We start from the raw sequence: 24,499 nt of genomic DNA, 5'->3' as shown, positions 1-24,499 counted from the left end.
GAGGAGGATTGGTATCAGAGTTAGCTCAGGGCTGATCTTCCTCACAAAAAAAATAATAATAATTAAAAAAATAATAATAATAGAAGAAAATTTTGAAACTGTTGAATTAACCACCAGTAAGTGATGTGGGTTACAGTAATAAAACTAGTGGCAAAGTGTACAATGAAATACTAGGTAGCTCTTAGAAGTCAGGCTGATGAAAACTATGTATTGGCATATAAAAACATTCATAATATATGTTTCCTTTATTTTTTAAACGTTATGTAAATATGCATATATACACATGTACATATACGGATGTACACACTGAGATTCAGAGGATTACTGTTTATTTTTCTTTGGGATTTTGTGTGTGTTTGTCCTTTATCTTTTTCCATGTTTTCCAAGTTTTTGACACTGATCAGGTGTTATTTTTGTAGTCAAGAAGAAAATTTAAGGGATTTTTTTAGTTTACTTGAAAAACATGGAAAGTGCAAAGAAGAAAACAGTAATCATATTCTCACCATCCAGAATTAACCACTACGAACATTTGGTATATTTGCTTCAGTTTTTTTCTTTCTGCTGATTTTTAAAATATAATTAACACCAGGGGCTGGGCTGGTGGCGTAGTGGTTAAGTTCGCCCTCTCTGCTTTGGCAACCCAGGGTTCGTGGGTTCGGATCCCAGGCATGGACCTACGCACCACTCATCAACTCATGTTGTGGTGGCATCCCACATACAAATAGAGGAAGACTGGCACAGATGTTAGCTCAGGGCCAATCTTCCTCACCAAAAAAAAAAAAAAATCTAGATAATTAACACCAAAACATTGATTTTGCTTATCTTTTAGGTATGAAACTGTGGGCTGTTTTGGGTTTTTTTCCTCCTTCTTTTCTCTCTCTCTCTTCTCTGTCTCTTTTGTACTTTATAAAGTACAAGTTTTCTCTGATTAGCATGTTTTACTTTTTAAAGGGATAAACTGTAAGTAACTGTAAAAGGTAAAATATTTTAAAATGCCAAATAAATTCTGAGACTTTTAGAAGAATGTAAGCAAGATTTTGGACTTGAGAACAGCTTTGATTAAGCTGGGAGAAGGGAAAGCATTCCATATGGGTGGGGTGGCCGTATGTCCTAGTTGCCGTGGTCAGTCCAAGTTTTATGCCTATTGTCCTGATGACATTATTAATGACATTTTTGCACTCAAAAATGTCCCAGTTGGGGACAGGAAGTTATAAGGAGTCTGGATTTTGGGGGTTAATGAACAGCCACTTGGCTGAATCAGGGTAGTTATATTGGGTGAAAGGGAAAGAAGACTGGAAGGAAGGTTGAGACCATATTATAGAGGCACTGACTGCTGATTTAAGAAGTTCCTCAACCAATCCTAGGGCTGGGTACAAGATAAGCCTAGAGCATCTCCTAGTCCAGAAAGTAAGGAAGTACCAAACAAAACACACACACACACACACACAGATGTGGGTGTGTCAGAAGGACACAGTTACCATAGAAATTTTTCCAGTTCAGCCCTCTCAGTTCGTGGATGAGAAAGCTGATCTGGAGAGGTTCAGTGGCTGGCCCAGATCTCCCAGCTGAAAGAGCTCCCAGTGGCCAACGCTGGAACAGTTTGAGCAACAAAATAAAGTAGTGTTGACCAAAGTATAAAATAAATACCTATGAGTCCATAGTGATATAAATGATTGAATGAATAAATAAATGGGGGAGAATAGGAATATCCCATGTAGAATTCCAAGAATTCCAAAGAATTCTAAGTAATTTATGCAAATACTCTGCCCTCGAAGAGGTAGAGTGTAACTCCTGGCTCCTGAAGTGTGGGCCGTGCATAGTGGCTTCCTCCCAAAGAGGGGTGTGGGGGGGGGCAGGGAGTCACTGTATAGTGAAGACACCTGAGAAACACTGCTGCAGCCAGGTGACCAAGGTGGATATCAACAGTAATAAGTCATGTTGATAGCTCGGACCCTGAATATGATGTGGTGAGAATGGCACTTCACCTTTTCCTCCCCAAAACCCATAACCCCAGTCTAGTCATGAGAAAAATATCAGACAAATCCCAGCTGAGGGAGATTCTGTAAAATACCTGACCAGCACTCGTTAAAACTGTCAAGGTCATCAAAAACAAGGAAAGTCTGAGAAAATATCACAGCCAAGAGGAGTCTAAGGAGACTTAATGACTAAATGTAATGTGGTAACCTGGGTAGGATCCTGGAACTGAAAAAGGACATTAGGTAAAAACTAAAGAAATCTGATTAAAGTGTAGACTTATTTTTATTTATTTATTTGTGTGTGTGTGAGGAAGATCAGCCCTGAGCTAACATCCATGCTAATCCTCCTCTTTTTGCTGAGGAAGACTGGCTCTGAGCTAACATCTATTGCCAATCCTCCTCCTTTTTTTCCCCCAAAGCCCCAGTAGATAGTGGCGTGTCATAGTTGCACATCCTTCCAGTTGCTGTATGTGGGACGCGGCCTCAGCATGGCCGGAGAAGCGGTGCATCAGTGCGCACCGGGATCCGAACCTGGGCCGCCAGCAGTGGAGTGCGTGCACTTAACCGCTAAGCCACGGGGCCGGCCCTAAAGTGTAGACTTTAATATATCAATATTGGTTCATTAATTGTGACAAATGTACCACACTGATATAAGATGTTAATAATAAAGGAAACTGGATGTGCAATATATGGAAATTATTTACTATCTTCACAATTGTTCTGTAAATCTAAAACTTTTAAAATTAAAAGTTTATTTTTCCTAAAAAGGCATTCTTCCAGCAGGCAGAGATGGCTTTTGAAGAGGTCAGTTGAAAATAATCGGAAGAGTGTGATAGAGCTGTGTGTGATCCCAGGTGCTGGTGCAGAAGCACCCACACCTCATAGCAAGCACCCGCACCTCAGCGCAAGCCTCCCTCCTCCTCATAGCGCGTCCTCCTTCGTTTCCATTCTCTTAAAGAACAAAGGTTCCCCTTCTACATTCCACAGTATTTTAAGATTAGGTATTTTGATCAGATGATTTTTCCTAGTTCCTTCAAATACGTGTAACAAATTCGTGTGAAAGAGTATTGAACGGGCCGGCCCTGTGGCTTGGTGGTTAAGTGCGTGCGCTGCGATGCTGGTGGCCCGGGTTCGGATCCCGGGTGCGCATCGAGGCACCACTTCTCCGTCCATCCTGAGGCCGAGTCCCACATACAGCAACTAGAAGGATGTGCAGCTATGACATACAACTATCTACTGGGGCTTTGGGGGGAAATAAATAAAATCTTTAAAAAAAAAAAAAAAGAGTATTGAACTATGAGTAGTAGAGAGAACACTAGACTGGAAGGCGCAGCCCTAACTGCTTGTTCCTGGTCCTGTTGTGAATCAGCAGAACGACCCTGGGCCAGTCACTGAACCTCTCCAGATCAGCTTTCTCATCCACGAACTGAGAGGGCTGAACTGGAAAAATTTCTGTGGTAACTTGCAGTTCTAAAAATACTGTGATTCTAAATTAAGATGTAGAGAGAGGCTGTGGCACCACAAATAATGGAATCTAAGTGCCGAATTTCTTTGCACCTCGTCTGTAGTACTAGACTCCAAGTTGGAATCATTTTGAAGACCACTCTGAGAATTCTGTAGAATTCTCATCCTACTCCCCATGTTCTTAGAATGGAAATTCAGCTTAGAATTCAAGTTTTAGGTAAGCTGAAAGGACCATCTATTCCAACTCTTTTGTAGTTTAAGAAACTGAGCTCCAGAGAGATTGTGATCAAATCACAAAACTAGTCAGAGGCAGAGACCAGGTTTTCTGATTCCTGGTCTAGAGTTTTTAATACCACAACGTGCTTCATACAGAACAGGATCAATCTTTTCTCACTGCCACCAGGACCTCATTTTTACTGTCACCAAAATGGTCCTTGAGGGCTATTATTCACTGTCCAAAACCGTTGTGTCAGTCAACCCAATCTGATTTTGGGAAAAGTAACTGGGGGCCGGGAGAGGGGACTAAGGAGCTCATCTCCCCTTAACCTTCCTTCTTTAGGTCTGAGAAAGGGAAATGGCCATTTCGTTTTGTCTTTCTTTTTCAGTTCTGTAGCTTCCCTTTCCCCTGGTAATTATATAGCCCGAGATTATTTGTTTATAGAAGCCGTGTGAATCAGCCAGCCCCCAAATGGTTAACGCTCCCAAATTATGGGGCTGGGTTAACAATAAACAGGATGTCCTCCAGAAATTAAATTTAAACCACTGTGACTCAGGCTGGCCCATCTCAACCAGATTGTTGTCTGGGGTTATTATCGGTGGTTAATTATACCATTGGGTTTAGCAACAGTGTTGGTCAGTTTGAGGCAAGAGAAACCAGGCTCAGGGAGAAGGTGGTGTGGAGGGAAGGGCCTGGTGGAGGGGGTGGTGCAGCAGTGGAAGCGGGAGGTTTGAATGGAAGAGACTCTCAGGGTCCTGAGCACGGAAAGGAGAGTAGTGAGAGTGGGGTCTAATCTGTACCCTCAGGGCTCCTGCTGTAGCCTCTTCCCTGAGTTGATCCCAGGGGTGCTTAACTCACTCCTGGGGGCAGAGGGGAGCCTGCGTTTCTGTCACTGTTGGGATGCGCTGTGTTTGCCTTCTAGCCTGGCCGCACTTCTTTTCTTTTCAGAATTGTAGAATCATAGAATTTTCAGCGCCTTAAGGAAGCTTCTGAATTACCTAGTTTAACCCTCTCACGTCACAGAGGAGGAAATTAAGTCTCAGGGCCATCATTACCTGCCAAAGGGCAACCTGCTCATCGGAGGTGGAGGCGGGGTTAATGCTCAGGTCTAGACTCCTAGACCGTGACCTTCCTTCCTTCATCACGCCAAGCTGTCTTCCACCTCCAAGTGGGGAACCTGAGGTGCAGAGCTTCCTAGCACGTTCAAGGCAGACTTGGGCTGGATTTCAGATTCCTCTCTGAGTTAGCTGCGTTTAGATTTTGTCAGTTCTCCTGGGACATAACCCAGCCTGGCTGGTCCTTAATGCCCCTACAATTTGTCATCTCTCCCTAGCCATACAAGAAGCCCTTCAGATCCAGTTTGTCCCTCCATAGAGCAGTAGTAAAGCACCTGATACGGTTGATCAGAGGTTTTTATGGTGTTTTTTAAAGGCATGTTTTCAAAGGTGATAGCTATCAAGTGAGCCTGTAATTTCTGACTTTGCAGCTCCTCAAGACACAAGAATTATAGTGACTGTTATTCATACAGTGTCTCCCCTCACCTGCCTTCACCTTTGCAATGTATTTAAATGACAGACTACTAGTAAAAAAGATGCCCTTGGGCAGAAGGTGGTGCCCAAGACCTCCATCTGACACTGTCCACAAGAGGATGCCTCTCCTAGAGCTGCTGATGGTCCTAGACCCACAGGGCACACGATACTGTACTGGCCAGCAAGCCACTGCTACTCTTCTTTATCCTCCTGGGGGAAAATGGCCTCTACGTCATCAGTTGTTTTCAGCCACATCCTTCTCCATTTCTCCTAACATCCTTCATTGTCTCTTTCTCTTGTAGGATTCCTTTCAAGATTGGGCAGCCCAAGAAGCAGATAGTCCCCAAAACAGTGAGTAACCTGATTCTGAGACTCAGTTCTGTCTCACATGGCCTTCACATTGAACCAGAACTTTGACTCAACACATCATGGGGCTGGGAAGGCAGAACCTGGGCCTTATTATTCCCAGTCATGTGGCACTGGAACCTCACATAGACTGGGGCTTGCAGGGGCCTCTGGTCCTGGGACATTTTCCTCCCTCAGATCAGCCTGGGCACCTCCACCTCCTAGGGCAGGTGGAAAAGATGGATTACAAAGGTGAGGAGGAATACAGTCATGCGTCACTTAACGACAGGGATATATTCTGAGAAACGTGTCGTCAGGTGATTTCATTGTATGAACATCATAGAGTGTACTTACACAAACCTAGGTGGTACAGCCTACTACACACCTAGGCTCTATGGTACTAATCTCACAGGACCACCGTCATACATGTGGTCTGTCGTTGACTGAAACGTCGTCGTGTGGCATGTGACTGCACACTGCTTCTGAACAGCCCATCTCTGGGATCTGGCGTGGCTGTGTGCACTTTCCTAAGAGGGCTCCTGAAACATAGACCCTTGCAAGGGCGTGTCCCAGGCCTTGATCTCTGGCGACTTCAGGCTGCGTGAAAGACCAGGCCCCTTTCTCTCCACTGCTAAATGCATTCTTAGCGAGGACAGAGTCACTCAGTGGGAGAGGGTGATTGAATCCTGTCCCCCTTTGTGAGCCCACAGTTCATATCCCTATTGTATCTCCAGAATGGGAGGGGAAGAGAATCATAGACTCTTAGAAAGCTAGACCTGGAAGTCGTTGGAGATCATCTGGTCCAACCTCCTGATTGTTCCTGATGAGGAAACCAAGGCCCATGGAGTCACAGTGACTTTCCAAGGTTATGAAAACCAAATGCAGACAGAGCTGGAATTAGAACTTGAGCCTGAGCCTCTGTTCAGTATTCTTTCCATTGCCTTATGCTGCCTCACTCAGGCAGTGGAGATCTCCCGAGGTTTTGGAATTCTAGTAAGGAATGGCCTCTTCAACCCCCTCACCACAAATGTGAGCAAGGTTCTTGGTTTTAACATGGGACACCATAACGCCCCTCTCATTGTGACAGCTCCCGGAAGCCCAGCACCGTCAGCCTGCTGGAGGCCCTTGACTGTCATCCCAGCCCCTGGCGGTTCTTGTCTTAATAACCTCAGCCCTCCTTGGCTCAGGACTCAGAACTACAGGAAAGATATTGCTTCAGTTTGGCAGGAAGGGAAGTTCAGCACACATCTGACCAATGGCTTTATCATTGGGAAATCCAAAATTAGGTTACTTAAAAGGAAATGGGTCTACGTTAAAAGAGCCCTCCTCTTTTCAAGCAGAGGCAGGCCATGGCCAGACTCGAAGTTTACCTCCCATGCAGAGGCTGACCATCTGTGGAGGCTCTCAGCTGAAGCGCAAAGAATCTGGGCGTGCAAGTGTTGGGCTCTAACCAGCTACAGGAAGTGGGAAGGTGTGGCTTTGAGTCTCCAGAGTTTAATCCAGGGCAGATCTGAAAGGGAAGTGGTTTTGAGAAGGGACTTTTATTCCCAATACTCACTACCAAAAAACAAAAAGAAAACAAACAAAAAACCGTCCTAAAGCCCCAACCTTTATTTGAGATGGCCTTTGTGCTCCATGGAAAAGTATAAGCTAGAACGCAGTTTCCAGCTTCTTTGCCAGAGTTTGTTGCCAGAATGATCTCTGGGTCTTTTCATCTGAGGAGTAGCAAGGACTCCCCAGAGGAGGGGCAGATGCACAGTCTGGGAAAACCGTCAGCACCTGCGGATGGCCCCCTGCAGGCCCATGGCCTCCCTCTTCCCTTCCTGGCATCAGTCGCATTTGGGATGGAATTGTAGTCCTCTACCTTCTGGCATCAGGTCCCTCAGACAGACTGGGCATCAGATAATGGTTAAGAAGCCGGATTTGGAAGGTTCCCTGCCTGGATTCCCATCCTGGCTCAGCCACAAGCCAATGTGACCTTAGGCAAGTTCCTAACTCTCTTTGAGCCTCCTTCTCCTTTGTAAAGTGGGGTGATCCTAGTACCTGTGTCATTGGCGTATCATGTGTCTTGCATGAGCTGGTGCGTTTGAAGCACTTAGCACAGTGTCTGGCATGTAGTAAGCCCTCCGTAAGTATAAACTACGTTACAGGAAGACGGTTGATTTGCCTCTCTTTATAAACCGCCAGGGACTCAACCTGTCTCCAGCAGCTAGATTCCCCATTGCAATGAAATGGTAGGCTGGGCCTTTGATCTCTCACAGGGAATCAAAGCCGAGTTACAGCTTGGAATAGAGTTATTTGCTTCCTCAACTCCCCAGAGGCACTCAAGTACATGTAGCAAGATCCTGCCTCTTCAGAGTCTGGTTCTCCACGCCACAAGCCCCCTGCTGGCCCCCAAAACAGGCCAGGGCTGTGCGGTTGTCTCAGCATCTCAGGCAGCTGCCCCCAGTGGTGACACACTCTCTTATTCTTGCCCAGGCACTCAAGGAGAGGAGCAGATGTGGCTGCCTGGGTTATTGGAAGTCGTGGCACCCCTGTCATGGGAAGAAATGCTCATGTTATCTTCAGGGAGTTTTAGAAGGTTTTTGACTCAAGGCACCCAACTGTCAGACACAAAGAAAGCATTGTGTGTTTGCCCTCACTGTTCTCCTGTGCCTAGGTTATTAATGCACATTCCGTTATTGTCGAGGCTTTCGCTGGAATGGCATGTTTTTTGCAGGGGCTGACCCCTGGGGCTGAAATGGAAGAACAGAAATCCCCACCTCCCAATCCTGGCCTTCTGCGTAGTCACCTCCCACTCCCCCAGTTTATAAAGTAGCTGGAGCACCTTGGTGTGGTGAGAAAAAGCTCCACCTCCATCCGTAACCTGGGAGGATGGAAGAGCTCTTTGAAGCAAGGATGACCCTGAGTCTCACACACAAAGGAAAGCACACACTTAGATTCATAGCTAGGTAGGCACTCTATGAAGTCAAGGCAGAAGAGAGTCCCGCCACGTTGAGCCTTCACTTGAGAAAGATTTTCACGTGCAGAATGGAGGGACCCGCAGCTCATTCCTTAATCTTGTTGTAGCATACCAAAGGGAAGCTGCTTCCCCCCCGCCCCCCACCCCGAGCATCCCTTGAAGAGGGACTTCTCAGAGCCCTGAGCGCTCCCTCTGCCTCAGCTCTGATCTGACACAGCTTAGAGCCCTGGCTCTGCCTGCTGGTCTCCTTTCTCACTTCAACATGAGTGTGGGAACTGAGCCCATTCCTTCATTTAACAACTACTGAGCTCCCGCTCTGTGCCAGCCTGACCCAGGCACTGAGGCTGGAGCCGTGAGCAGCACAGTCCCTCACTTCCACCCTAGCCTTCAAGAATGCAGGGAGCAGCCAAGGCAATGGTCTGGTGCTTGATTCTCCCTGCGCTAACCTCGCCAGGCTGCCCCAGCCTGCCCTGCCCCTCCAACAGTCGAGCACATGTGTTTACACTTGCATTGTTGACTGGGGTCCAGTTGCCTTTTGGCAACGGCATCAGGCATTCAAAGATGTTCAGATCTTTTGTGTTTGGCTCTTCCCCTCAGAATGGATATCCCTTGGAATGAGACTCCAGTGTGTCCCTTTATTCCTTATGCATTATCTGAGGAGCTAGGATCCTCGTGGTGTCCCCTTGAATCTCTCCCTAGTAGAGGAGAGAGGTCTCAGAACCAGTGAGCTATGGAAGCAGCCACAACTCAGCTATAGAGGCTCCCGGAAGCAGGGAAACTTCTCTTCAGCTGTCGGACGGCCTCGAGCAGTGTGAAGGGGACGATTGAGCTCCCACTCCCGACATACTTCTCAGCTTCCCGTGTGAGACCTCGAGTTTCTCATCAACTGGAATGATCCATCCCAGTTGGAAACCTGCAGTCCCCCTCTGTGCAAGTCCAAGCAGTCCCCCGCCAGGGAGCCCAGGTGTTCTCTGACATCCCCCGCACATCGGCACACTTGGGGATTGCAAAAGAGAGTGCCGGAAGCCAAGGCTGCAGCTCCAGGGGCTGGGCAGGCGCTCGGCCTCCTGTCCCAGAGCACCGACTCTGGGTTCTTGATCTTCAGGAGAGCTGGATTCTGGCCAAGACAACCTTAATTTTAATTTCATCTCTTTGGAAAAAATACTTTTAATATGTAAAGACTCTGCTCAGCTGTCACATCTTACGAAGTAAGAAAGGAGATATGTCCAGTGAAAGGAGGCCCCGATATAGTCCAGGCACAGGAATTCAGGCTTAGCCAAAATCAGGGTTTTCCTAGCTGTCAGTTAACCATGTGCTTTGTACTGCTTGTCCTCTCTGCCAAAGGGTGACAAGCCAGTCTGCACCCCCAGACTGCTCTGGTCCTCTCCCCACCCCAGTGCATAGGAAGGAACAAGGAGACACCGTCCATTCGTGGGCCAGGCACTTTGCTCTGTGCTCTACATAAACTGCTTGTTGAGCCTCCAAACAAGCCGATGCAGCTGAGGCTGTCCCTGCATTTCCTTGTTAGCCACCTGAAATTTACATGGGATAAGTCTAAATGAAATTAACCCGTTTTACTAGAAAAGAAACTGAGATTCAGAATCTTAGGTCATATTTGTAATGCTCCACAGCTAGTGTGAGAGTTCATATCTTATCTGTCTTTGCTCATTCCTCTCTACCACCTTCTCCCACAGCACTGTTGGAGAAAGGACTAGACTAACCTCAGTGCGGACTTGGAAGGGCCCAGGCGAGGCCCCTTTGCTCCAGAACAAATCTCCCGGCTGCAATTGCACCAGAGGCTTTTCAGGCCTGTAGCTAAGACTTTGATTCCTGTCCAACTACAAATCCCCTGAGTTAGGTAACACTTTCAACTTTCACCAGGCATATGTGCTTTAGTGGGAGTGAATTTTGAATTTTGAGTTGCTCTTAGGAAAGAGCAGCTTTTGATGGATCATAAGGAAGGCGATGATGAAAATTTTGGGTTCCTGGATGGAGAAAGAGTGGATCTGTTAAAAAGAGGGAAAAAGATTGTAGGATAGGAGGCTGGGGCAATGGTGAATTTTACTTCACAATTTTCTGTAAGGTTCTAGATGCTAGGATCATAAAGTAAAGAAATGACTGTGTGTTCCTGCTTCTAAACTTTACAGTTCAAATGAGGAAGGTGAGATATCTCCACGCAAGGGAGACATGTTGTTGTGCCCTGAGGACCTTAGCTGAGTAGCTCCCTGCCCAGCCCTCTGTCAGTCTTCCCCAGTGTGCAGTTGTCTGCGTATTTGTTTTATCTCCCCCACCAGAGCCCATGCTGTTATATTCACTAGTGTGTATTCACTAGCACCTGGCAGAAGCATTGCACTCAGTAGGTGCTCAATAAATGTGGCATGAATGAGTGTAGTTTTTAAAAAAAAAAAAAGACCTGAGCTAGGAGTTGAATTCTAGCCTTGCTTTGCCACTAACAAGCCCTGTGTCCTTATGTCTATCACTTTCCCTCTCTGGACTTCATCCTCATTTTTAATGTGACATAATTGGCCTGAATAATGTTCTGACATTCCGTGACTGTTGAATTTACCTGAACCCAAGCATGGAGTGTGAGGTCGATGGGCTTGTAGAATGCTCTTTCACTGGGGGCTTGTTGACGGAAGGGCGTGCAGGTGAAGAACAGGAGGGCTTTGACGGTCGCTGCAGATTTGCACTCCCTGACCTTCACCCTGTGACAAGCGTGAGAGTCAGGAGCTCTGGGTCTCACCGGCAGGGTTCTCGGAGTAACAGCCAAGCAAGGCAGCTTTTTCGGTCATGGCTTTAGTTCATCAGCAAACCCCTTGTTTTCCCTTTTGGTAGAATGATGGTTAAGAGCACAGACTTTGGAGCCAGGCTGCCTATGTTCAGATGCCAGCTCTGCCACTCACTAGTGGTGTCACCTTGCACAGCTTACTTCACCTCTGTCCCAGTGACCTCCTCACTGCCGTGAGAGCCACAAGCACACCTGTCTCCTAGAGGTGTGGAGGAGACATCATGCATGGACGCACACAGTGAGCACCCACGGCTGATAGCTGGGTCACTTCACGGAGCACCTCAGCCCAGAGGCTCAGCAAGCCAGACAGGGAGCCGGTGCTGCCCCTGCAGAAGAGAACGAAGGAGAGGCCTTGAGCTCGGTCCCCTCCTTTGGGCTCCCAGACGTCATGCACTTGACAGGCCGCTGCCCTGAGAGACCATTGCTGAGGCCCCGTTTTACAGATGGGGAGACTCAGGCCCTAGGACTGCAAGGGACTTTCTTGACTTCACTTGACCTCTAGGCAGCAGAATTGGGTTCAGGATTCACACCCACCCAGTTTAAATATTGGCATTGGGGAAGCCTAATAACCAATCAAGAATTTAGAGAGCCTTGCCTGAATCCATGGTAATAGTATTTGTGTTTGGTACATCCCAGAGCACAGAGCATGGACATATCATCTTTCTTGATCCACCCTGAACTTAGCAGGTGGTAGGACCTGTGATGAAACCAGGGCTGTGACGGGGAGGTGACCTGCTCCGGCTCAGAGCTGCTAAGTGGCCGAGACAGTGCCAACTCCAGACCCGCCCACTTTCTTCTGCGCCCTGCTGCCTCCCTGGATGGGTTTCAGTCACATTCTGAGCACCTTACCTGCCACACAAGGGGAGGGTGAGAAGAGGGAACACAGCTTAGCGCCTCGCTCCCTGTGGCAGAATAACAGAGCCACAATCCGCTGGTGCTTGCCTGGCTGGCCCATCTGGGAGGAGAGTCTTTCGCCCTAAATCAAACACTTAATTAATTTGGGAACACAGGGATATCGTATCATTAAGGATCTGCTGGTGCTTGTGTGAACTGGACGCTGCTGTTTTCTGCAGACTGGGGGAGGGCGTGGAGGGAGTTTCAGGAGGCTGACAGATTTTTCCAATGTGTTGTCATTTCTCTGATGATTGAGTTCTCTCTTTTGTTACAGGTGGAGAGAGACTTTGAAAGGGAGTATGGAAAACTCCAGCAGTGAGTGTCAAACCCCAGAAGGACGGGGTGGGGGGTCAGAGAAGGGCAGGAGCCTTCTGCCAGGTCTCACTTCCCAAACTGCCTCATCTGCTCACCTCCCGTGAGTGGGCTGCTCATCTGCCCTGTTAGCACCCTGGGAGCCAAGGCCAGCTCAGTTCACCACCTGCCAGAAATTCTCCCACAACCAATGGCTGCGTGACAGTCGTGAACTCATAGCCTTTGGGTGCTTGGCTTCATGCAGAGCTTGTAGGAGCCCTTCAGTCAGTGGGAAAATCCCCATAGAGAAGGAAGGGGGCCTTCTCCTCCTGGCAGGCATTCCAGAGTATCAGGTTGGGCTTGACTCAGGTAGACAAGAAGAAAGGGGCCAAAAGCAAGTTAGCGATGCCATGTATCCAGGCCCATGCCCCTGCCTTGCAGGCTGGAGGAGCAGACCAAGAGGCTGCAGAAGGACATGAAGAAGAGCACCGATGCTGACCTGGGTAGGTGGCACGTCCCCCACCCCCTGACTGACCTGGACTGGGCGGGGTAGAAAGGGATGCACTCCTCCCTCAGTCACTTTAGAGCTGGCTTTGAAGTAAGTGCACCTCACAGATGCCTGACACATGTCCCTGAGAAGTGGCTTGAGGTCATGCTTCACTTAGCAGATCACCACGCACCACTTTTCCCCACCGCAGCCAGGGGCCGGCCGGCCTGCCTGCCTGCCTGCCTGCCTGCGCAGAGTGCTGGCTCCCAAGGCCTGTGCTGCAGATCTTCGTGCCACTGGTGGTCCAGAGGACGTGGGCGGCTCTGAACATGACTGCCCCTCACTCCTGGCCCCTAGCATCTGCAGACTGTGTGTAGCAAGCCAAGGGTCTGATTTTGGAGTCCGTCTGTCACTTGTTTTGCTGTTGGTTCTGCATTACCTGGGCTACATCTTTGTCATTTCCCACTGCCTTTCCAGTGAGGGAGATGCTATGACCTATTGCTTCCTTTCTTTCCTACTTCTCCAGACAACTGCACCAGCAGAGCATAAATGAAGGGAAGGTAGTTGTTTTCATAGTGAGCAACTTTGGAAGCAAGTAGAACGTCAAGGATCCATGAAGTGGAGTCTGGCTATAGAGAGAGTAGTGTTCCAACAAAGAAATCAGGATAAACTGGGGACCCCTGGAGCCTAGGAGTACTGGCCTCCTCTGCCCCAAGTCAGAAGTGGAGTCTGGGCAGAGAAAGCCCTCCTGAAACAGTGGCGCCTCAGCCCATGACAAGGCCTGAGCCCCACAGTCCATGCAGAGAGCCCCACACGGTGGTGTGTCTGAGTCACTGGAGGGCTCGCTACAACACAGATTCCCTGGTCCCCCCAGGCCTCTGATTCATCAGGTCTGGGCAAGGCCTGAAAGTCTGTGTTTCTAATCAGTTCGAAGGCAATGCTGATGCAGCTGGTCCGGGGACCACACTTTGAGAACCACTGCTCCAAACAATTGAGAGGAATCAAAGTATACCTTTCCTGATCTTGGAATTTCCTAAGGTGCCTGGACTATATCTAAAATCCCAAGCTGTGTCCAAAACAAGATCGTCTAGGTGCAACATTTGGAGGTTGTATCGTGGCTCCAGAGACACACGTGGAGTCCAAGATCCTTGCTCTCTCTAAGGTTCAGAGACCGCCAGCCTCCCAGTTTGTGCTGGGCTGACCAGGCCCCTCCCCTGTCCCTGCAGAGGCAGAATGAGGGATGTGAGCTGGTCCAGAGGAGAGTGGAGGCCACAGTGTCCTGCTGTGCTCACAGGGCTGTAATGTCTCGGGTGGGGATTCCAGGCCCAGTGCTACACCAGTGGCTAATTGCCTGATGGGACACATCCTGTTAACTGACTTTAGAAGATTAGGGCAAAGAAAGAGACAAAGACATGAAGATGTGAAGGCTTTAGGAAAGAAAAGGAAAATGGGGAAGAAAGTCTTCCCCGCAACCCCCTGACTTTTCAGGGGTTTTTCCTCAAATGTTAAAAAAAATTTAAATATTAAAAAATATATTTTTTTAAAATATTAAAATATTGAATATTAAATAATTAAATATTAAAAATAAAATTTATATTTTATATTAATTTTAAATATTAAAAAAAATAAAAAGCATTTCCAGTTTTGTCCAGGTTTTTATTCTTTCAAGTATGCTGTCTGTGATGACCGTTTCATCATGCGGTCAAGCTACACATGATGTTTGCTCCTAAGTAGGCTTCCAGAGTCACTTCCCAGATTTTAAAGGGGGGTTTTCCTCCATTGCTTCAGCATTTCTGGGAAGTTTACATTTCCAGGCTTCTACCATATTTTGCCCTTTTGCTGGGTGCCTTTTGCTCCCAAATTCAAGAGAAACCCCAGGACGGTGCTCTGGGCAGCCAGTCATCCACTTTTTTGCTGGCACGCAGAGGGGCCTGGCTGAGGAGGGACCCTCTGGTTTCTGTTTCCCCCACTCAAAATGTAGAGGCCAGCCCCTCCTGGAGGGCTGGGGTTGGGACCACTCACTCCTCGCATGGAGTGTGAGGCAAGGCCACATCTGCACTGAACTGGGAGGCGGACCTTATCTATTTGATTCTAAGACCTTTTTTCACATTTAACCTCTCTAAAGTCAGGGTGCCATAACACTTGATAGTGTGTTCTGCTTTAATTGGCAGCATTTTTTTTTCTTAGTGGTTTATACAATAACGGTGTGTCTTACAATTGATAGCATCTTAAATTCAATGACATAAAATAGTAAGAAATACATTCAAAACCTTGTTTTCCCCTGAGACTCTGAAACTGATACAGACACTGTGGAATAAGCATGGCCCTTCTCCATCCTGTCTTCTCACTCCTCTAGAATTTTGTTTGCAAATAATGGAGACTTGAAAATTTGTACGAGACCAAGAACTCCAAAGCTGCTCATAGGTCTCCATCCTGCCTCTGAGCTGCCCTCTGACTTCCAGGCTCCCCATCTGTCTAACAGGCATCTAAACACACACATGAGGCTGCAGTTGGGCAGCGGTCTCCATCCATGGAGAAATGGTTCAGAGAGGACCTTTAACAATGTAAGCAGACACCTCATCAGAGCCTCGAAGAGCCTGCCCGCTGCTTTCTCCAGGCCGGATCACCAGGAGATCAGTGGCCAAGGAGGCGGGTGCCCAGGGTCTAGTCCTAGCTCAGCACCTGCAGCTGTCTGATGTTGGAGGAGTTACAAACTCTTCTGAGCCTCACTTGCCTCATCCATAAAATGGAACCAAAATACCTCTACCCTAGATGTCTCCTGGGTTGTTTGAGCCCTAAGTAAGACAGTGGGTGCCTGCAAACTCTGGCAGAGGCAGGCTGGAGACCTGACTACTGTATGTCATGGAAACCAGGGTTGCCTAGCTACACCAAATCTGGCCTATTTTTGTCAATAAAGTTTTGTTGGTACACAGCCACACCCATTCTTTAGGTATCCTCTGTGGCGGAGTTGAGTAGTTGTAACAGATACCATGCGGCCCGCAAAGCCTCACATGTGACTCTGGCCCGTTTGATAAGTCGGCCAGCCCTGGTGGAGAGCACTGTGTTACTCTTGTCCCAAACCAAGCTTCACGTCCCAACCGCCTGGAGAGTTTTTTAAAAATGCGTATTCCTGGATTTCAGACTTACTGAATTAGAATCTTTGGAGCTAGAAGTCTATATTTCTTACAGCTTCCCACACAGATGATTCTGCTCTAACCCAGAGTTTGGAAAATTAAGTCATTGCAACAGGTATAAACCACTCAAAAGAATTACCCAGAACAGCGTCAGATGATCAGGCATGAATATTATACAATGAGGACTAATGTCTTATGGTTCTCTGGTACTTTGTAGTTTTTATGGCCTGTGGCCGTTGGGTGGAGGTCATCCAGGTGCAGGTCCCTGGACCAAAGGAGGACAGGGAGTCCTGAGGACAAGACCTTGAAGCCAGGCCCTTCACAGGTTCACTGAGCTTTGACTTCTTACAGCCATGTCCAAATCTGCTGTGAAGATATCCTTGGACTTGCTCTCCAATCCCCTCTGTGAGCAAGACCAGGACTTTCTGAACATGGTCACAGCCCTCGACACAGCCATGAAGCGGATGGACGCCTTCAACCAGGAAAAGGTGACTGGGGTCTTGGTTCCCCGCTTCTCGCGGCTTCTGTCTGGGTGGAGCACCCGCATGGAGTCCTTACAGACCCTGACTCCCTTTGGGCACCCTCAGCTCTCTGAGGCCTATGTGTCCCAAGCCCTGTGAGCTCTCTCCTGGCCGACCTGCTTCAGCATTGGGTGCTTCCTGTGGCTCCTGTGGGCTCACGTCTCTCACTGTGAGGCCACGAGGGAGACTTGGGTCAGTCAGCTCTGCCCACCCGTGGCCCCTCCAACTATCTGTAGTTGCCCAGCCAGCATCTTCACTGAGCAAGGTGATTATTGGCCTTGGCAGACTGTGGCTAGCAGAACGAGAACTGACCAGGGACAAGGACAGTGCTCCTTGTCACCTTTCAGGCTTCCTGGTCGTTCTCTCTGCCTCACTCTAGCTGCAGAGTTAGGGGTTCCCCACCTCACCTGCCTGCTGTGGTCTCCTCCCTACCTGGGGCTCTTGGGATACCCCTGACAGGTCTCCTTTCTCTTCTCAGGAACTGAGGGCCTCCCCTTTTACGAAGAGTCTGACGTCCCCCCAGTTTTGATGTCATCGGTTTTTCTTTTGACAGGTGAACCAGATTCAAAAGACCGTGATTGAACCCTTAAAAAAGTGAGTAAAGCTCGTCTGGGGACCACAGGCCTCGGGGAACTAGACTCAGGGCACTTATCGGAAAGACAGGTCAACTGGCCACTTGGGGACTGAATATTATTGCTAGCAGCCTGTCCCCAGCCTCGCATGTGCTGACAGGAAACTCAGTGGGGACGCTGGCTACGTGATCTCCGGTAGCTGCAGAGCCCGGCCGTGTCCAGACACCCTCTGAGGGCAGGGCACTCCCAACCCTCCACGGCAGCTGGCAGGTGCTCCAATGGGCATTTTGCCGTTTTTCCCTTTGTTCCTGATTGAAAACCAGCGGGACCAGAGCTTGCTGAATTAAGCTAGCAGAGATCTTGGCCAGGCCTCAGCGGAGATGAGCGAGGCCTTTCATCTCTCTCAGCCGGATTGGAAGAGCAGCTGCCTGCAGCACTCAGCTTTTGAAATGTGGGGGTGGCCACACATGGGGAAGGGCGCAGCAGCAGGGTCCCGCCTGGGAAGGTCCCCTAACTCATGACCTGTCAGGGTCAGAAATTCTTCTGTGAGACTCATCTTCTGTCGGACAGGCTCTAGTCAGTGATCAGACAGGCCTATTCCCTGGGTCCCCTCAGGGGTGGGCCAGGGGGACAGGCAGGAGCATTGCCTTGAAGCTCCCGAATCACTTCATCTGCTTCCCTCAGCCTCTCCCAAACAGGCTCTGACCTAGAAAGGCTCCCCGCTCCCGCCCGGCAGCTGCACTTTATTACCTCTTCTGTGGTGGTCCCTGGCAGTCGCCTCACCCGGCCCGGTAATGAGGCTCTGCTAATTAGCATTAGGCCTGGCCCGGGGCCCAGAGGGAGATGAAGAGAGCAGGTCTGAGTGTCGGGGTTGTTGAGCTCTTCATGCCTGTGTAGGCCCAAGGGGGGTGGGCGGCAGGGAGAGCTCTAAGCTGGGGCTGTCCGGAGGCTCAGCCGTGGTAGGGAGGCTGAGCCTGGCATGGGAAGGGATTTCTCCCTGCACCCAGTTCTTTCCTAGCCCCTGCTCAGCCCCAGGTCCAAGGGTCACATGAGGAGCTGGGTGCTGAGGGGGCCAGTGGCTCAGGAGGGAGACGTCAGAAAGAGCTCCATTGCTTGTGGCTTTCTGACCCAGTTCCAGGACCAAGGGTTAAGACCTGGGTGGGAAGGATTGATGGCAGAGCAGACCCTGCACACAGGGGTCCCAGGGGCTGCCACAGAGGCTGCCATGGACACCCACAGCTGGCTGGCAGAGCTGGGCAGGGGACACCAGCTCAGAGAACTGGGGGACTGACACCCGTCTCGATTTCACAACCAACGAGGCGGCCTTGAAATCTGATGCCTAGCTTCTGGAGCCACATAGAGAGAAATCCCGGTTGCTTCCCACCACCCTAGCAGCCCACCACCTGCCAGGAAGGAGGGTGAGTGGCAGAGGGGGCGGGCACCATCTCCGCAGCAGATCCGCTGACCTCTGCGTGAGCCCCCCAGGCCTACCTGGCTACCCAGGCCAGCTTCTCTGCACCCCGTTGCCGACATGTGATCTCCCCCAACCACATGAAACCGGCACCACCCGTTGCCTCCTCTTGCCAGGAGAGCAGCTCCCAGGGACCCCAGCACCGGAAACAGGAAACTGCAGCTTTCCTGTCCTCTGATGAGGAACATTGCCACATGGCCACCCCACCGCCCCCAGCCTCCCCCAGGGGCTTGGCCTCTAATCCCCCAGTCTCTGGGCCGCGTTCACATGGTCGGATGGGGATGCTTTCAATTTCCCTTTCCTGGTGGGTGGAAGATCCCGGCTGTGTGGGCACAGATTGAGGAATGGCAGGCATTCCCCACCAGGGCCGGCTGCTCCCAACCCACCTCCCAGCCGGCCTCTTTCTCCCTCCCCCTTTCCCTCCTCCCTTTCTCACTGTCTCTTCACCCCACGCTCATCCAGGGGAGGCAGTTTGCTGCTGAACCTTAGGACAGGCGAGTGCCTGGTGTGGGCCTAGCCCTGTCCTCCCTTCTTTAGGACAGACGTAATGCAGACTTTAGGAGCCTATGATCCGGTGCGGAAGCCATGATGGTATTCTCAAGAAAAGGCACCAGTAGAATAAGTGCCGAGGTGGTGCAGTTGGATGGATGTGCTGGATGGGCAGTCCCAGCCTGCTCCCACCCCACCCATGGCCTTGGCCAGGTCCCCGCTCCTCTGAGTCTATTTCCCCATCTATGGAAAGGAAGAGCCAGACTGAACTCTTGCAATGGCATAGTCAGTGCTCAGGAGCAGGGGAGGGAGATGTCGGGGGGCTGAAATGGTCAGGTGAGCTGCGTGTGGAGGTCGGAGCCTATCCTGGGACTCTGGCTCAGGGACTTCCGTGTTCCACTTCACTACTGTTTATCAGGGGAGAAGCAGGGAACTGAGCACAAGAGGGCTGGCTTTCCAGCCATGCTTCTTTGCGGCAGCCCAGTACAAGTGCGGACTTCACCCCGCAGGTGAGCTGGGCCCCTATCCTTGTCAGGTGAAGTCAGCAGGTACCTCCGTAGGGTCCTAGGGGCATGTCTGCGAGGGGCCCAGGCACTGGGGACCAGCCTACGCTTGTCCTCACCTCCCTGCTGACTTCCCTCCGCTGGCCTGCAGGTGGAGGAAAGCGCTACCGGCACTTTACGGGGGCGGGGGGGGGGGGGGGGCGGGTTCTGCTGCCGGACGATCCCCTCTCCTCGCACAACACTGTGGTATTTATACCGCCAGACATGTGGAGCTGGCAAAGTCTGTTCTGTTGCTTCTAAGTAGAAAACGGGGAGGTGGGGCCTCAGAGGGGGAGGACCCTGGAGTCAAGGATCATAGGGTGCTTGTCCCCCACTCTTGTCAGCCACCTCAGAATACACTGTGGGATCTCCCTGCCCGATGTTAGTTACCCCACTTTAATGTGAGAAGAGCGTGACTCCTGCCCCTGCCCCTAGGGAGTCCCGAAGCCACCCAGGTGGTAAGTGATCTGTGTTCCATCTAGAGTGAACTAAGCCAGCTGAGCCTTCCGTGGCCTCTTCGCTTGACTGTGAGGTGCTCCTGTGGGAGGCAGAAGTTATCATGGTTTTCCTGGAGGGTCTGATAAGCAACTGGGATCAGTTTTCACTGCAGCCACTTCCTCCCCACAGAGGACAGGTGGTCTTGTTTGCAGAAGGCTGAAGGTAGTGTCCTGTAGACACAAGCACTCTTAGACCACCCATCCCTGAGGCTTCCTGGCTCTGCATGGAGACTTGTTACCCCTGGATCCACGCCTTACTCACCCTTCTTGGCTCAGGCCTTGGCCCTGGGGTTGAATTTCTGTTTCCTTTGTAGGCTGATGCAGTCCCGGCATTTAGTCAGCCTTCCTGGTATATCTGAGCCTGGCCCTGGGGGAACTGAGGGAAGGGATTTATGAGGATGAGCCAAGGTACAAGTGTTGCCGGGGTCACAGGGCATCAGGAGCTCATGGCCGACCAGCGTGATGATAGTCCAGCTTTGTACCTGTGCGATGCGCTGCACACGCATTGCTGCATCCGTCGTGGTGCCCTTTCCTGAGGAGCGGAGCTCCAAGTGATGGGGTTGTGGCAAAGGCAAGAAAACCCTCCACTGCCGCCCCCTGTCTGTCTCTCACTCTCGTCCTGTCTCTGTGCTGGCACCCGGCCAAGTGGACAGCAGAGGCCCAGCCACTGGGGCCACCAAAGCAGCAGGTTGCTTCTAATGAGAGAATCAGGGTGGCTGCTAGAAGCCCTTTTCCAGTTGGGGTGGAGGGGGAGGTGGCATGGTGGCTTCTCAGGCCCAACTCTACCTGCTCCTTTGAGCCACATGATTCTCAGCTGCCGGTCACACTCCCCCCAGGAAGGGAGAAGGGTTCACCTAGCAACTGAGACCCTATCATAGAAACTGCCTAAGGCAAGAGCAGTGAGGCTGGCTCCTGCCGATGATCTCACCTGTTCAGACCTTCTCCAGGGGGACCATTTGTGGTCCCCACATCCAGTTTGCACATCACCAAGTAGGCCTACATCTTCCGCCTGGCAAATCAGTCATTCAAATACTGAGTTGATTACTACATAGGGGGCGTGTAAGAGGGTTCAGAGAACCTGAGGGTGGTCTTGCCCACTTCTTTAGCATTTCCAGTTAGGTAGTGAGCCCATTAGGGACACCCATTAAGTTAGAAGACTTTGCGTTAGTAGCCTTCCTCAGGGATAAGCCCTTTGTTTCATCAGAATCTACTGCCTGGGTCTGTAGCTGTGTTTGGGGCACTTAATGCTTTGGTCAAGTTTATATTCTCTATTTTCTGGCAAAAGTATTCATTACTCTTATGTCACATGTACTCTTAATTTGTTGAGACTTTTAAAAACCAAATTCATGGTCTTTTTTTTTTTTTTTTTTTTTTGGTGAGGAAGATCAGCCCTGAGCTAACATCCATGCTAATCCTCCTCTTTTTGCTGAGGAAGACCGGCTCTGAGCTAACATCTATTGCCAATCCTCCTCCTTTTTTTTTTCCCCAAAGCCCAGTAGATAGTTGCATGTCATAGTTGCACATCCTTCTAGTTGCTGTATGTGGGACGCGGCCTCAGCATGGCCAGAGAAGCGGTGCATCGGTGCACGCCCAGGATCCAAACCTGGGCCGCCAGTAGCGGAGCGCGCGCACTTAACCGCTAAGCCACGGGGCCGGCCCCATGGTCATGTTTTTTTGAGAGGCAGCCTTGGAAAATCATTCTTCGTGTGGTATCTGCCTACCCGATGATGACCCGTGAGCTTAGAGACGCCCTCCTGGCTCTGAGCGCTCGTGAAAGGCTGAAATCAGCAACCAGTTGAGGTCCCAGTGAGGAGAGCCCCAACTTCATAACTCATTCCTGCTGACCCCCCTTCATCTTCTCTGGTTGCTTCAGGATGAACTGCCTCTTCTCCTGGTCCTGGGTTGCCCGCTCTGTGCTTCTCAATGCTGAGTAACCACTGTGCCGTCATTTCCCTTGGATGCATGGCCAGCTCTCCACCGACTGCTTGGGCTCTCAGCTTGCGTGGTAGACGCCTCTGCCACCAAACCCTCCAGCAGCGGGGATAGCACCTCCTGCCCCTTGGGAAGGGAGTTGCCCCGTCTTCTCCTGTCCAGTTCCGGAAAGCCTGCTTGCAGGTTTGCCTTGCCGGCTCCAGCACTCATCAATCAGGAGAAATGCAGCATCGCTGCCCGGGATGAGTCCTGCCCCGTGTCGAGCTAAGATGTCATTGCCCTTCCCAGTTAAAGGTGACACTGGTCACAAAGATTATGCCCACGGTGGCCAAAAATGGCAGAGCATCTGCTGCTGCTCTCTCTGAATGGCCCACTCCTCTGAACATCTCCTTGTGGTCCTTTTTAGTCCCGGTGGGGTAGGAAGAGATCCTTGAGTCGTTTTCCTTGAACATCTGGTTTGACAGTTTGGCCATTTCAATGGTAGAACCAAAAGAGTCCTGCTTTTCCTGTGGTCAGCTGGTAGAATGGGCCAGGAGTAGGTTTTGATTGCAGTTCTGTCACCTGCTGGGATGCTTGAGTTCTCTGCTGGACCGTCTCTACCGAATTGTGACCTTGGCCAAGTGATGTCATCTCTCTGACCTCAATTTCTTTAGTTTTTTTAAAGGAAGATGTTGGACAGATGACTTCCCTGGAGTCTGCAGCTCTGCCACAGGTCTCTGTAAAGTGTCATAGGCAATGGGTGGGTAAGGGGCAGTGGCAGTGTAAGTGGCATCCTGCATTCGTGACCCATCGTGTCTCCTTCCGGTCAGTGGAGTGACCCCTAGCCCTGTCTTCCCTCCCTTGGCTTACCCCAAGACAGCATTCTCAGTAGCATGAGCTCTGCGGCGGCCAGGGCCTCTCTGTCTCGTTCACAGTGAAATCCCCGAGACCTGGAACAGGGTCTGACACTTAGTAGGCACTCAATGTATTTTGTGTGTGTGTGTGTGTGGGAAAGATCTGAGCTAACATCCACGCCAATCTTCCTCTTTTTGCTGAGGAAGACTGGCCCTGGGCTAATATCCGTGCCCATCTTCCTCTACTTTATATGGGACGCCGCCACAGCATGGCCTGACAAGCCGTGCATTGGTGAGCGCCCAGGATCCGAACCCGGGCTGCCAGCAGCAGAGCATGTGCACTTAACCGCTACACCACAGGGCCAGCCCCTCAATGTGTATTTTTGGCTGAACGATGAGCTTCGAGCCTGCAACTCCAAGAACGGGCCCGTATCCAACCCAGCTGTGTCTGGCAGGTTTGGCAGTGTCTTCCCGAGCCTCAACATGGCAGTGAAACGACGGGAGCAGGCCTTGCAGGACTACAGGAGATTGCAGGCCAAGGTGGAGAAGTATGAGGAGAAGGAGAAGACAGGGCCAGTGCTGGCCAAACTCCACCAGGTACGAAGGAGAAGGGAGAGCTGGGGCGGGCAGCAGGCCACGTGGTCACACATGGCAAGTTCCTCCTTCACCTGGGGACCAACTCTGGGGCTGTGGAGCCAAGAGACCAAATGTCCTGATACCCCCACAGCAGGGACGCTGGATAAGCCAGTGACAGCTGTGACACCCAGGGTCTTGTTCCCCAGGCCCGAGAAGAGCTTCGGCCTGTGCGGGACGACTTTGAGGCCAAGAACAAGCAGCTCCTGGATGAGATGCCACGGTTCTACAACAGCCGACTGGACTACTTCCAGCCCAGCTTTGAGTCCCTGATCCGAGCACAGGTGAGGCCGCGCCCCACCCTGCCCCAAATGATGGCCCAGCACCTTTTCCCTTGGGAGAGAGCCATGGGCTTTGTAGACACGTCTCATGCTGCTCCCTGCTCCCCACACTGGAAGAGTGACTTAGCCATTCTCTGCAAGGACAGCGTCGCCCCCAAGGGACGGAATCCAGGGGGCCTCTGGAGACTCAGACTCTGGGTGTCTGCTGGAATTTGTTTGGGTTCCTATATTGCTCTTGGTTAATCCCAGCCCTAGGACGAGGTTCCTTTTTGCTTAACAGTTCTTACCTCAAGTTCTTTCTCCTCTCACATTTTACCACGAGTAGCAAGAAGAAACCAGGCCACCGCTTTAGCACCTCACTTTGATGGGTGGGTTCTTTGCCTGGTGTGCTCGGGAGGTCAGGAATAGAGGGCTATAGGGCAAAGGCCCTTTTCTGAGGACCCTGCACCCCCTACACCCTAGTTAGTCCTATTCTATTGACGGGGGACTTTTAGTGACCTTTGGAGGGGTCCCTGAACCCTGCAGAGAGCTGTGTTCAGGGCCCCTGTCTGGGTGCCGGGCTGTGGTGCCCCTTCCAGTGGAAAGGCAGGCTGAGTGCAGGCTGGGCATGGGTGGAGGTACCCTGTGTAGCACTGGGGCCA

General features: G+C 50.7%; 1 protein-coding gene across 3 annotated transcripts in view; it reads left to right on the top strand.

Annotated features, from left to right (window-relative positions):
- BIN3 (bridging integrator 3) overlaps positions 1-24,499 on the top strand; it is a 46,524-nt gene that overhangs the window by 18,771 nt on the left and 3,254 nt on the right. For all 3 annotated transcript variants that reach the window (XM_004442288.3, XM_087437306.1, XM_087437307.1), the window contains exons 2-8: positions 5,489-5,537; positions 12,450-12,490; positions 12,908-12,969; positions 16,439-16,575; positions 17,162-17,202; positions 23,400-23,541; positions 23,727-23,861. In XM_004442288.3, coding sequence (XP_004442345.1) covers positions 5,489-5,537; positions 12,450-12,490; positions 12,908-12,969; positions 16,439-16,575; positions 17,162-17,202; positions 23,400-23,541; positions 23,727-23,861 — 607 coding nt within the window. The remainder of the gene's footprint in view (positions 1-5,488; positions 5,538-12,449; positions 12,491-12,907; positions 12,970-16,438; positions 16,576-17,161; positions 17,203-23,399; positions 23,542-23,726; positions 23,862-24,499) is intronic.

Source organism: Ceratotherium simum, chromosome 12, assembly GCF_057802395.1.
Source record: "Ceratotherium simum simum isolate JZ-2026a chromosome 12, ASM5780239v1, whole genome shotgun sequence".
NCBI lineage: Eukaryota > Metazoa > Chordata > Mammalia > Perissodactyla > Rhinocerotidae > Ceratotherium > Ceratotherium simum.
This window is presented reverse-complemented; position numbering and strand designations above follow the sequence as displayed.